At 37.3% G+C, this 15324-nt stretch overlaps 1 protein-coding gene across 1 annotated transcript in view; it reads right to left on the bottom strand.

Moving 5' to 3' along the window:
* Positions 1-946, bottom strand: part of LOC134539874 (hemicentin-2-like) — a 98339-nt gene extending 97393 nt beyond the window's left edge. The window contains exon 1 of the mRNA XM_063382603.1: positions 929-946. Within this exon, the coding sequence (XP_063238673.1) occupies positions 929-946 (18 nt within the window). The remainder of the gene's footprint in view (positions 1-928) is intronic.
* Positions 947-15324: the final 14378 nt, after the last annotated feature.

The raw sequence follows: 15324 nt of genomic DNA on the forward strand, positions 1-15324 counted from the left end.
GCGCCCTGACCTGCCGAAAAGCTATCGGGGGGTTTGGACCCCCAAACCCTAGGTGGTGTCTCAAGACACCAGGTGCATAGTGATGAACCAACTGGTGTGCATGGAATAGCGAAGGACTGCTGAGAGTCCTGAGGGTCGCCGTGGTCGGGCGCAACCCGGGCCTTTTCTAATGGGGCTGTAACCCGGTGGCGGGGGAGAGTCCGAGGTGAGTAACCGAGGATATCTATGCGGCCGAGGGCGGCGGTCGCTGGGACTGTAGGTGGTGCCGGGAACGCACTATACCTGAAAGTGAAGGGTACCATGGGACTGATCCTTTGAAGACACAGATCCCCGCTGAGGTTTTCTTAAACGGCCCTGGATCAGATTATGGAGATGGACTCGTGGTGGCAGTGGTGCTCCGATCGCTTGGAGCACACTCAGAGGAGTCCCCGCTCTGATGACGAGTGGCAGTCGTGAGCTACTTTAATGCTCGGGTACTAGCCTGCAAAGCTAGCAGAGGTTGGATAATCCTCGGCTGGATCACGAGCATCTGGGTGACCGAGGGGTCCCAGTGATGTGAAAGGTACGGGCCGTGTCGGTATTTACCAGGCCCACAGTGGGGGGGCTTGCACTGGTGGTGTCCTGGGGTATTCGGCGGCTGGTGGCCTGCAGTGGCGTAGCATGTTGAGATGGGTCTCCTCAACCACTGTGCGTAGCCGTGGGTTCTCCAGAACCGTGCCGCGCCTGAATATCGTAAGTATTCCATGTCCATTGGGGCCCATGGCAGCTTCACTACCATGTAAAACAGATCCGTCCCTTGGCTTATTCTGATACTACCTTTGAGGTGCAGGCACAGAACCACGGACGAGTGCAGCTAATAGATCTTGCGAAAACATGTCGGCTTCAGTGACGTATTTACAACACGTTCAACATTCAAGATTGTTCGTACCTGGTTCTCAGTTGTCATTTAACCACTTAAAAAAAAAAAAAAAAAACTTTTTTCCCTCTGGTAATAACGAAATATTCCTAGAAGTTCTTTTCTAACTCCCATCTTACGAATGAAATGTAATATAAAAGTGGAACTCTTTGATTTTAAAGTCAATTTTAATGGCTTCTATATGAAACATTTTAATTTCATACAGAAAAAATTCATTTTACCGAAAGTTTTAAAATCTAAACATTTTTATGTATTTAAAAGAATTAAATAAAATAGAATTAATATTTTTCAAAAAAATTTTAACATACTACGCAGTAGCCACTAAAATTGCTTTTAAACCCAATTTTTTTCCCCATTTGGTTCTCCTTATCCATACTGAACAAAAATGTTAAAAATTTCAACTTCGCCATCTAATTATGCAAAAACGTATTCACTATATATATTTTAATTTTTTTTAAAGTATCTGCGACTCAGAAAGCTTACACGTTAAACCATCTTAAAACTAAAAACAAATAATGATCTGGAACTGTACATACACCTTTAATCTGGCATATGTAAAGTTCATTTACCAATTTTCTTATTACTGACGTACTATTTTGAACATTTTTTGAGAAATAAATTGTTGGTGGCAAGTAACACTTTTGGCAAAGGCTTGGATTAGTTTTTGTGGAACAAACTATAATTTCTTCAGTAACTCCACTCTCCTAAAATACGCCCTTGAAAGGCGTGATCATATGCGGGCACAAACAGCGCGACGCACCGATGGCAATTCCAATTTTTCTGCAGTTGGTTCGTGCTTCGTTCAGTACATTTTCATGAAACTTTGCTCAAAGTTATCAACTCGTTGAGCTGAGCACGCCTTGTTGGCTCAGCAGCTGGAGTCCCTGGCTGGCAGGACTCTGACCCCTGGCTGGAATTTTTCACTCGCGAGAAAAAAAATGTTCCATACGCGGGATCACCTTCGCACTGCGAAAGGCAACGGCAGACCACCGCAGGAACATCTCGCTCTAGTCTGCCCGGAACATCAGCTGTGGTCGGCCACTCGTTGACAGAAAGACCGTTAAATACCATTAAAAAGCAACACACACCAGCATGTCGATTATCGATCTAATTTCGCCCCATTGCAACGTAGAGGTGGAGCTGCATCTATACAAACACACGAATAATTTTGGAATTCAAATCTTAATCCGTTATCTAGTCAAATAAAATAGCAAATATAATATAGTTAAACTACAGAATTTAATTGCTGTGAAGACGTATTTTTAATTTATTGACATCCAAACAGGACTTGAAATAAGGAGGCTCTCGTATATTAAAACTTTTTAGAACACTATGACGATGTTCGTTTTACATAGATAACTCATCCATTGTAATTTTTATCTTGAGATGTTTCACAGGATTATACACGCTGTTACCTTTATCACACACTATCTTAAGTACCCAGCGTTGCCTGGTGCTTTACACATCGTGAAGAAACTTCCTTTAGTGGGATGAGATAGTTCTTTCTTCGAAATCTCATATAGAGAGTATACGGTAGATTTTATTTGGATATAAAACAAACTTCCAAAAACATTCCATTTTATATACGAGGGTTGTTTTTTCAACTTCCGATGGGCTATAAAAAGAGAAAAAATTACATAACATAATAATTTTATCCCTAAAAGTGCAGTAAAGGTCTTACTTAATTTTATACATAATCGCCATAACGATCGAGGCATTTGTCATATCGTAACACAAGCTTCTCTATGTCTTCTTAGAAGAAGTTAGCTGCCAATGAATAGAGATACAGAGCCAGCGCCTGGATACCCCTCTCCCTCACGACAGAGCTGTGAGGCGGGTGGAATAACAACGCGGCGCATTGTGTCGCACTGTTCGCGTCTCTGGCGGTAAGACTTAACGCGGGAGCCATTGCGTATGTCCATAAGAATGTTTTGAGTCAATCTTCCCTTTTACAAGAATCATTCCAAACAAATAACCTTACGACAATGTTTACAAGCACTGTTGACAGAACGACAGTGCTAGAACTATACATAGAGAAATGTAAAATTTGAGACAATTTATATGACAGAGACTATATCTGACGTAACACGTACGGTATCGCCTTCTTTTTTGCTCCCGGGAAAAAGGGTTATGTTTGCATCTCATTTCCTTGTATTAATTGTATAAACATGACTTAAAGGTGGGCGGTCTTCCTAGAAATGATGCCACCTCAGGCGGGAAAAAATAATGAATGTTAGTTTTCCAGTTGGCTGCCTGCGTGCGAGGGAAGGTCGTTAAGCCATCCTTGCGTGAGTTTCTTCGCACGCGTTAGCTGCGTCTAACAAGGAACGTACCAGACCGGCTCTGTGTGGAAGCATTGCTGCTCTCTGCGGGGTGGAATACTTCTAAGGAAAATAAATAAGAACAGTATGGCGTGGTAGAAAAAAAAGTGAGATAAAAATGAGCTCTTAAGAAACGAGTTTTCTTTTTGTGCATTCGCTACACCCTAGCTAAACTGAATTTAAAAAAAACTTAATAACGTCGTCGACCGCTGTTTATACATACGTAACTCAGGTTCATTTTAGCCTCGCTTCTTGAAAATGTCTCAACTAAGAGAGAGAGGGATATAGAAATAGATAGAGAGCGAGAGAGAGAGAACAAAGGTGAGGAAGGAGGAAAATGTCATATTTCATATCACAAAGGAGAAATAAAATACAGAGATTAATACTTTGGGAAGAATCATGGTGTGCTGTAGTAGAGCCACAAGGAGCGCTGAAAAATTCTGTTTACGCTGTTGTTAGACCAAAATTTAACTCAATGTGAAACTAATACACGAATTAAAAGTAAAATTTTGTGGCAGTCAAAAAACATTATTAGATTTCCTTAAGATATTTTTCAGAACGAAACTCTTAAAAGATTTTTAACGGTAAAACCACATGGAATGTCTCGTGATTATAACTGGAACAGACGTAAAATATGAAACAGTTGTTATTAAAGTGTGCCGCTAGTCAATTAAAATTTTCGCTTCCAGCAGAAATAAAAATCTTACAAAGTTTTTAATGGAAGGTAACATTTTCCTTCAGTACTAGTTTTAAATATAGTTAAAAATATTGTCAGTTTTTAAGATGGCTTTTGTGAAATTTTTAATAATACTACAGGCATTTTAAGCTGGATTGCGTAATATACGCAGTCACAAATTACCAAACCTTAGAAAAAAAAACACGGAACCATGCCAAACGCTCAATTTCACGAGTTTAATCTTGTATTAAAACAGGCAGGAAATAAGCATATAGCAACTATAGCTATTCTGAACGCTTAAATGCTGGAAAGTAAACGCACAAACAAAAATGGAGTGATGCAACTGGAAGAAACGAGGGATAAACCTTAGTTCAAGAGAATATATGTTTATATTTTAACAGAAAAAAGCACAAAAAATTTTTTTATTCGCATGGAAGTTTCGCTTTATTTTTATTACAACTGCTGACGTTTCATTCGCGAGAGTAAAACGGTATCACCAGCGCATGATAGGAGGGGGAGGGTTGTTTGGCAACAGCGCGCCTCCCTCTCTCTGCTGCAATTCGGGCTCGAACCAGGGCGTAACCCGGGCAGGTATGAATAATTCGCACGTGGAAAAGTTTGGACGATGTTACCAAGGGTGATTGTGTATTCCTCTCCTGCCCCTACAGTTCTTATTCATTTCCCCTACCCCCCTCGACCATAGCTTCAACTGATACTTTCCGCTTAAGCGGAAGTTCCCGCCCAGAACGAGAAAAACTTCTTGGGAAAGAAAAAAGTCCCACGAACGTTTTCAAATAATTTAACTTACATATAGAGAACTGACACATTTTCAGAACAAAAGTTTACAACAAAATATGTCATTTACAACTTCAGAACATGTGCTAATTTTGATTAACATAACCATAGCTAGGCCTATAAAATTTATCACCTTTCGACGATTGTGACGATGGCTTGGATGGCAAAATCTTAAAAAGTAAAAATAAAAATACTTACTATGCACTTGGAGGTAGCCTGGAGAATTGTAAGCATGTCCTTTAATATTATTAACAGATAAAATTGTACCACCAAGCTGGCTGGAAGTCACAGCAGCATGCCAGAATAACTTGAAGTCACGTCGTTGCTGGCACAACTTTTCAAACGTCAATAAATTTACGGAGTTTTTCAGTCTTTACAATAATCAGCGAAAATTTTCTTCGCGGCATGAAGTAAACTCGTATAAACCAGCAAGGTGTTAGACGTTATCAAGGAGACGGCATGCTGTTGCTTTGAAGTAAATTGTTTACCTCATCATCACCATATTGTAACTCCCAAAACATTGAGGAAATGGTGCTTTAACACACCTGATGATGGTTAATTAGTCTGACACAATCACTTTCATCAAAACAATGTTCTTGAAAAATGTTTCCACAATGCAAGCAGTACCCATTCCAAATGTTTTCGGTGTCAATAAAACATGGCGTGAACTGGACAAAAATAGTTTTCATGCAGTATCCAATGTAGTAATGCAAGCACCTCCTGTGGTTGCCCGACCGCCAACTAAAGCAAAGTAAACATTTTTTTTTCAACCAAGAGTTTGTTTCAGATACAGTAAGCTATTTTCAACCTTTATCATATTGGGTGACGCGCATTTTTAAAACTGGCTTCTTTGTTTTGCACATCACTGTATGAAATGGGCTTTTCCCCACCTCTGATAAACATGCATGCTGAATACATCTCATAACTATAGTCGCTATTTGAGGCAATTGTGTAAACTTAATCAGGGTTCTCGACGCAAACAATGAGCAACTTAACCCCGTAAATTTCGACAAGTTTTTTCTGCTCGTAATATTTAAGTGAAACATGGCAACCGCGTCATTTTAGTTAAGTATAAGGTGATTGAAGGGAAATATCCACAATTTAAAAAATCTAAAAATTCGTAAACTTCATTGTAAATGAGATCTGCGTGTATCGCATAACTTGTAAAGTCTCGAAACAACAAGGCCCTCCCTGGTGCATGGGCCAGGGGGATATACCCCCATGCCCCTTTCTCACGATGACCCTAGGTACCTATGCCCAATACGGCCCACCTTAGGTTTGAAACTAAAAAAAATAACTCGGGTTGACCGACACATCTATGTGTGACTTATGTGCAAACACAAGGCGAATCTGTAGCGGTCTCATGTGAATTCGAATGTTTAATATCGTCGATTTCAATAAACTTTTAGTAATATGCGCTATCGGAAGATGTTAAAAAATGTTAAAGATTTTTGATGTGTAACATATTGGCTTCCGGTGTACGGAATTAGGTAGTAGTAATTTTGTGAATGGAACGGAAGTCGCATGTAGCGGAAATTTGTAACAACCACAGTTCCGCCATCTGTGGCGCAAGCCAAACTTCAGAAAGCCAGAGGTATAATTTATAGTATTAAATGTTTAATTACTTTTATCAATTTGGACAGTTTTAATAAAATTCCTTGTCGAAAATCAGGTCGAGAGCAGGGTTTAAGGATTTTTTAAAAGTCTTTTTCGCGTTTGTCGGAGCCACTTCATTGTATTGTTTAAAATTTCGCTCTGCAAATGGAATGTTTCGATAGTCGACGTAGCTGCTCTGGCAGTGAATTTTAGCGACGGGTGCGTCAAGAAATGTATTTGAAAACACAATTTGTTTATATGTATATTTATCACACTCAGCATTATTAAAAAAAAAAATCTACGTTAAATATAGCGTCCAAGTGTCTTATTAAAAGTGTATTTGCAGCATGAGAACACATGATTTTGCTCGTTACCTAGTTTAGATGTTACACATCTCTGGCGAGTACTGAAAGAATAGCTCACGTGTTTCCCCCATCGCTTTTATTCATAATATACGAAGAAACCTATTCATACTAGAGCATATCAAAGATAAATATTAATATTTGTTGCAACTCATTCTAATGGCCACCGAGGACCAGAACGAGGAAATTAACGACCTTGAAAACACGGGCGGGCGAGAACCCTCAATACCTCGTCGTGCTGGGACCTTGTTAGGGAGCCTGGCAATTATGTCGTAAGTGTCGTCTCATCACGTAATTGTGAAATAATTGGACGTCGCGGCGTCGGATACACGAGTGTTTTATTTGCTACTTATTAAGTTCTCTGATCTAAGGAAGTTCCTAGCACAGGAAAGAAAGAGGAAGGGAAGCGAAATTCTTATTAAATCCACTTAAAATTACTTACCCAGAAATTATTTGGGAACTTCGGGGATTAAATCATGGCGAACGAAACGTGAGGCAAAATAATTAAATATCTATGAGCTTTTGCATCACAATGGCAGCTGTAATGAACACGTGAATCATTCTTACTGTGGTTTTCACAGTGGCCAAAATAAAAATAATTTTTAAAACACGACATTTATAATGGGTTTCAGTTTTATTGAATGGCTGACACTAATGGTTGACACAAGGTTGTTTGTGGTCGGGTTTGTTGATAATATGTCAGATAATTCATTAATATGTTCTTTGAGTGATTCCTGCAATGGGGAAACTTGATGAAAAATACTGTCATGGACGTACGCCATCGCTGGTTTTAACTGTATGTCATAGATAAACCACAAGACTGAACAAGAATAATGAATACAAAAAATAAATAATAGTTTAAAAAATTAAAAACAATCTTTTATAGAAAATCCAACTAATAATAGAAAATAGATTTTAATAAATTTGAATTAAGAATAGTGTAAATAAGAAAAAAATGTATTTCATTGTAAAAAAAGCATGGGTGCTTTTTAAAATTTTATCAAAATGATAATCCTTCTACTTATATCTGTCATTAAAATATTTATAACTATTGACACCATGCACCCCACGATTTTTTTTTACAATTAAATATATTTTTTTCTTATTTACACTATTCTTAATTCAAAGTTATTAAAATCTATTTTCTATTTTTTAGTTGAATTTTCTATAAAAGCGTGTTTTTTAGTTTTTCAAACTATTATTTATTTTTAATTTTTTAGTTTACATCGATTTACTATTAAATTAAGTTTGAGTAGATATTGGCTGCTTTAAAAATATATATTCGATATAGCGTATTGAAGAACTATAATAGTACACAATATGTTCAATATCCTACTATGAAAAATCAATGATTTTCAATAAAATTGGGAAGTCATTGATGTTTCTGTCAGTTACTTATCAGAGAAATGAGCAATTTGGGCTCCTGTTGCCTCCCTTGGATGAGATAGCCGGTTCTCAGGTTCCCTCTCCAAAAATTTCATCTTATTCATAGTCGGTAACTTATCCGGGAAATAGGTGATCTGCGCGCCTGGTAGTTTCCCTTCTTGGTCTTGGCGCAAATACACTAGATACCAGTTTTAGGAAAACAAAAAATCGCTAATCTTGATTATCCTAGTAAGGATAACGGGTCCAACTGTTTAAAATATTGAATTGTCATCGGTTTGATAAGTATACCAAATTTCGAGTTAATCCGACGTTTTGAAGGGGGTAAAAATCATGTTCAAAGTTTCAGTTACATACTAACATACATACATACATATGAAGCTAATAAAAGCGTGTTAAAAAACACAGAAAACCAGAAAACAAGCCGGAAACAGCCGATGTTTGTCAAATGTTAAACACACAGACGGCACAGAGAAAATTCCGTGAAATGAATTAGTCGGAAATAATTTCACAACACAGACAAACAGTGTACTGACAACAAGACAGTTGTAATAAGAACAGAAATTACAGTCAAACGATAATCTTGGACAACACAGTGACAAATAGACAATGATAATGTGGAATACACAACGACAATACAGCGATGCACAGGCGAGTCCAGAGATGACACAATACAAATATTCTGGACACCACAATGACGACAGCACAGACGAACAAAGTGGGTTTCCAATGACAAGCAGTTTTAACGTTTCGGGAACTGATATCAGTGCCTGACGACAAAGAAATAGTCTATCCTTTTCAAGTAGTGGGGCTTCCTACCTCTCTTTAATTCATGGGTAGCGTATTCAGAAATAGAGAAACTCTAGAAATTTGTTGGTTTTTGGTCTTGTAGTAAAGTAGAGATTATTTAATAAATTTATATTTGTAAATTTTGTCGTTTTATGTCTCGAACCTGCCCATTTTTAAAGTAAATTGAGTTGATACTCAATTAAATTAGTTTTTTGCACCAGTCAAGTATCGAACAATGATATAAAATCAATCGAATCAATCAGTAAATAAATGAGTGATGGTTTTTTTAGTTTTGTTATTTTCTTGCATTACTGTGTCAATAATTACAGAATTTGATAATGGCGGCCCAGAGGGCCGACAATATGGGATGGATGCCATGGTAATAAATACTACCACACTCTAGGGGGAAAAAAATAAACTAATATGGTGACAGCGCCCTTTAGCAGACGGCGTGTGTACTACGTGATTCTAGCACTCGTGATATCGATTGTTGAAAACAAGATGGTGGTTATTACTCTAACAGATGACTTGTGTAATATGTGACACTAGCTCCCCTGTTAGCGATTGTTAAAAAATTAAAAATGGCAATTCGGTCTCCAACAGATGATGCTTTAATCCTTACAATTCAAAAAAATGTATAAGTTTAAATTGTGTGTTATTTTTATATACTACCTTATTTAATTCTCATTAATGCGATTAATGGGGTATGTTTTCCAACCCAGAGGTACGAGCTCATGGTTTAAAAAACCGCGTTTTGTATAAAAAAAAATCAAATTTAATTTGTTGCTAAGGGTCAGAACAACATTGGTAGGTAATCTAATATCGACCTTACGTGCATGAGACAGAGCGACGCTAGTGCTCTCTAGGGAAAAAAAAAACAGCCGAAAAAAGATGGTATTCTTAATGGAACCCTTCGACACAACATAAAAAAACAATATGGCGGTCGTGACATCATCCAAATGGTCGCATACAGCAGACGACAACAAGATAGGGGACATGGTATCAAAATCGAAAAAAAGTGATATCAGATCCAAGATGGCGGATGTGCCATCAGAATTCAAGATGGCGGACATAATGTAAAAATTAAAGTTGGTAGATATAACGAAAAGTGCAACATTCATTAGTGGGGAACTCGATTTAAAAATGATGGGATTAAAAATGGCGGGACCCAAGATTGCAGATGAGTTCAAGGTCAAAGATGAAGAGCAAGGTCAAAGTTTTAAGTCAAGGTCATCCAAGATGGCCACCGTGAAGTCAAATCTAAAATGTCGGACCGCATCCACACTCCACTCACTGACTCTTGCGCCAGGAACTACTAGTATATACTACTAATTTATTTTAACGAAATATGTATTTATTCAGAGAGCAGTTTTTACTGCAGTCGGTAATATTATCTGTCCAGTTGTGATTATGTTCTGTTAAAACAAAATATAAAATGAATTAAATATAACTTGTGAAATGAAAACGTTGTAACATTTCAACCAACCGATGCCAAGTCTTTGTTTTATAGTCTTACAATTACCTGTGTTTGTCTGCGCGTCTGTCACTAATGTCGCAGACTTTTAGTTTGTAAACGGTACGAGATATACTTACATGTTTAGCCTCAACAGAATATTATATAGCTTTCACACATCACTGAGCACCCAAAATAAAAAGGGTTTGCTTAATGAATGTCATAAACAAAAAATAGTCTATGCATGTGCAATAATTTCGAAAAAAGAGTCCTTAAAGAAGAACATGGCTGTAGGCCTATTTTAGTATAAATTTAATGATAATAGCGGTCATGAAAGCTGAATTTTTTTATGGCTTGATAGTAAAGCGATAGTAAATAATTTAAAATCCATGCATCTTATATCACTATTATACCTTTACCTAAACAAAAATAAAGTGAAAATTATTTTTTTAAAGTTAGTTTGCAAGTGAAAGGGGAAGATAGGACCCAAATATGTGATCTAGTTTCGATTTTTTTTTGCCCATCAAATATTCAATCGTTTGATTTTAAAACTTCGGCATAGTCGATAATTTAACGAACTACCCGAATTTGACAGTGCATATCTGATACAAATACTTTAATTTGTTAAGTCAATGACTTTTAGTTTTGAATTCTTTCAGTGGGAATATCTGGAAGTGTAATAATACTAACTGTTAATATAATTACACGATGCTAGGGCATTTGTAAATATATTTTGTGCGATATCTGCATTGACAAAGGATATGTTCAATATTGAACAATAAATTATGTACCAGTTAAAAAAACTCTCGAAGCTAATTTGGCGCATTTCAGTTCCTATCGTAACCCTCGGTGTATGAGACTTGACTGTCACAGGTCCGGTATATCGTACATTTTTTGCACGCCTTTCATCTTAAGCCATAAAAAAGTTTTTGTAATTAATTAAGTTCTTTGGAAGATTGAAAAACACCGCTCTTCAAAAGTCAAGGAGGCTTTTTTTTTCTATGTCAATCTTCCGCTACGCTGTTAAAAAAATGTTTGACGTATATTTAAGTCAAGTATTGGTTACAAATCGATCAGAGCCCTTCGTAAATTTATTGGTACTGGAGATTTTATTATTCGAACACGAACTCCCAACAAACATTTTAGAGCAATAACAAAACCAAATACTTAAATAAATAAGTCTTGTTAATCAACAACATAAGCAAAAACATATTATTTCCATCCACGTGAGTGTTTTCCAGTTTACGAAAGTTTACAATAGTGCAACGGACGCGATGCGTTGGGCGCGAATATTTTTCTAACCAATCTGTGACGTCAGTGTGACATAAATGGCGGACGCGACAAACATCTCGATTAGAAAAAAATTCTTTATCAGTTGCGATGCGGGCACGACAATACTGTAAAGTGTGCCAGAACTTTGTTTTCGAAAGACGGTTAGACTGGTGGATTGGTAATACATTTATTATTCGTGTATTATCAAGGACGTGTTTACTAAATTCATCTGTGCAAGTTCTGAAATTCTTTCACGCAAAGTGGTTTTTACCAACTGAATAATAAATGTTCACTGAACATATTTCTCTCAAACACGTCGATTAAAGGAAAAAACCTGCAATCATTGAGGGTTGTTGTATGTTTGGTACATACGTAATGGCAAAAAACATTTTTTAAATTTAATTACTAATATTTGTTTGTCGTTCAGAAGAAAACAGCTTGTGCACATTAAATCGATATTTGCTTTTGAATCGCATCCTTCACGACACGTAGTCACGCTATTGTGATTCCAGCATTATTGAAGTGCAACTTCTTTGGGCGCGATGAGAGTAAAATTTCAAGGGCGAATCTTATTGCAACGCGTTCGTGAAACATTGTCGTGAAAAGTTTCTGACTTGAAAAGGACAGAGCATAGGTACGTGACCAACAAGCTATTAAGAAAGCACTATGTTGTATAAGTAGCTGGGCTCGTTTTCGTTCTCCTCTTTGTGCAAAGATTCGTCACCCACAAAAAAAAATAGAATTGAGAGATATAGATGAATGAAAGAATAAGACAGTGTGTGTGTTTTAGAATATATATATCTTATAAACTCAGCTGTGAATGTCTTGAATTTTATATTTGCTATCAGCGCGCTCGCTTTTTCAACCAGCAGCGTAGAGAGCGTTGTCGAGACAGTCCCTGCATTTCCCGCGTAGATTGCGCTACCTGTTATGGATTTCATATTTCGTTTAGAGATTTGGCATGTTACAAATGGCAGAATTGTTTGAAGTAACACGCACAGTTTTTATTTATTGTGTGTGTACTTCACCAGTGAGTAATATTTATTTTTAAATAATCATTTTTAGAAAATTGTCTTCTTTCTCTCTTTCTTTCGCTCTCTCTCTCTCTCTCTCTCTGCCGTTTTACCCCTTCGATATACTTAACTTGTCTAGGTTTGAACTGCCAAAGAAGTTGCACTTCTATCACGTGTACTAAGTTACACGCTCTTTTTTTGTGTAAATGAAGTTATTAACTATGTGACTAACAAAACACACACACACATATATGTATGTATATATAATGTGGCTTGCCGTTACATATGCTCCACATATGACAGTCACTAATGTTTGTAAGTAATTTTAATCAACAAGTTAAGGAGGAATGTTATAATACAAATTTAACGTTAATTAAAAAAAAAATCACTGTTCATGAGCACATTAAAAATATATCACAGATAATAATTTTCGCAGGCTTTCACGGCCATTGTCTGAAGTAGCTTGGCTTCTGGGTTGTAGCCGTGTCCTTGGCGATAAAGTGGCGAATTTATCGCCAAGGACACAGCTACAACCCAGAAGCCAAGCTACTTCATGTCACAGATAAAATTAGTAAAGTAAACATTTAAGAATATATTAACATTGATAATATCACAGATGCATTTAAGTTCGGAAACAAGTATTTGACCCGCGGTCCATGCTGAGATTCCGGCGGGGAAACGTGGCGGACGTTACCGTGAGCCGGTGGGCTCGTGATGCTCGCGTCTCCCCCGAACCATTCATTTCCGACAATGCACCATTCTTATCTCATCGCCATCAAGTCTCGACGTCTCTAATGACCTAGATGGTTTCATTCATCTATGTTTTGTCTAGTACCAGGTGTAAAACAGCCAAGGGCTGAATTCGGCCATACATAAATAAAAGTTTGCCACACGTAAAATATTTTTAAAACCATAGAAACTTCCGTAAGCTACAAATATATAAGATATTATCTACTTAGAACTTTTGCAAATATGCTAGCCACAGTAAGGTGTTCAAAATACACATACTTAATTTCTTAAACAAACGATATTATGGGATAGATTTTGTTACGTTTCCACGTTCATAATTGATAACTGCCACTATCTCCGCACAAATCAGGTTGGATTTCAGACCACACGTTGACACTATGTGGGTGAACCAGAGCTCCTGCCAGTTTCTACTCGGTGATATCGTCTAGATCAGTTGTTTACGTGTAAGAGTTTGAAAAATTTTATTTAGTGCATTCTTGAGAGATTTGCAGTGGGAACTATAAGAAAAACTATCGAATGAATATTAAAAAAAAAAAAACGCTGCGGAAATTTTACCGGAGTGACAGAAACGCATAGTGTGACACCGGCCTTAGAAAGTAGACGGATTCGTCAAAGCACGAGGTTTCAACGAGCTGCAAGTCCAACTTGAGCTCAAGTTGCTTGGCTGCAAATGTGATTTGAAAACATTTCAAGATTTTAGACACTATGAGGAAAAATAAATGAATGAGATTCGGCAGCATGACTGAATCCCGATGGAATTAACTTTAGTTTTACCGCCTGCCTGAAGCTCTGAACGCCTGTGTTGTCAGTTTAAATGAACGATTAATTAATTGTAGTTGGTTGTGTATACTGTAAACGATTTTTGTTTCTGTGATATTTTCCTAGATAAGTTGCTGCTGTGGAGGTGAGAATGTATGATAACTGCGCAAGCGTGGCTCCAAAAAAGGGGGTTAGGTGTAGGGGAAGGGATATTACGCTTCTAAGAGCCGGTTTCACCAAGCAGGTTTAATTTTGTTACAAACCGAGATTTACAAAACTAGATGAAGAATAATCGTACGTTTAATTCCGACGTGTGTTTCACCATCGTTACATAAGTTTAAATTAATCGAGATTTCCAAAACTCGATTTATAAATGCCTTCCACATAAGAACACCCATTACCTAGCGAATATACCCTAATATCTGTAGGAGATACCCGAATATGTATTTTTTTTCCCTCTTGTAGATGCAGCTTTTGGCCGAGCGTAATTTATGGTGGCCGCATTAACCTAAAAAAAACTTGTTTTTATTTTTTTGAAAAATTAGTAATACCGTGGGAATTGTCATATCGCATATAAACATGATTGGCAATGGTGCAGTTTCAGCTGCAATTAAAGAAAAGCAACAAAGAAGTCGAAATCTTTCGCCACATGAGAAGACAGTTTTATTAGATCAGATAACGGAACACTTCTCTGTGATTGAAAATCGTCGTACAGATGCTGTCACACAAAGCAGAAGGCGAAAGAATGGGAGATTATTGCGGCCGAATTCAATTCGATTTGCAATCAATACCACCGAATGCCAGACGAGCTGAAATCGTCGTGGGAGAACATGAAGAAACTGACGAGAAAGATACATGCCGACAACCGAATTGAAACGTTATGCACAGGTAAGGTATTTTATGGCATTCATGCTGATTGTTTTGGTTGCAGTGGCCTTTTTTTTCTCCATCCTAATCTTCTTCTTCTTCAGATATAACATTGTAAGCTGCTCGAGCCATTTGTTTACATACGTTAAGCGAGATTAGCTGCGCAAACTGGAAGAACTTGGCCAGTTAATATAAAATCTCGCTTTACTCTGGAAAATCGAGATTACGCATGTGGTGAAACGCACAATCGACTAAACGAGTTTATATTGAAACTAATCGAGATTAATTTGCTTAAACTACGTTGGTGAAACCGGCCCTAAAGCACGAATTTTCGAAGTAATTAATTTCACGTCCAAACCTTTTATTTCATAA

Source organism: Bacillus rossius, chromosome 1 (genome assembly GCF_032445375.1).
Source record: "Bacillus rossius redtenbacheri isolate Brsri chromosome 1, Brsri_v3, whole genome shotgun sequence".
NCBI classification, from domain to species: Eukaryota; Metazoa; Arthropoda; class Insecta; order Phasmatodea; family Bacillidae; genus Bacillus; species Bacillus rossius.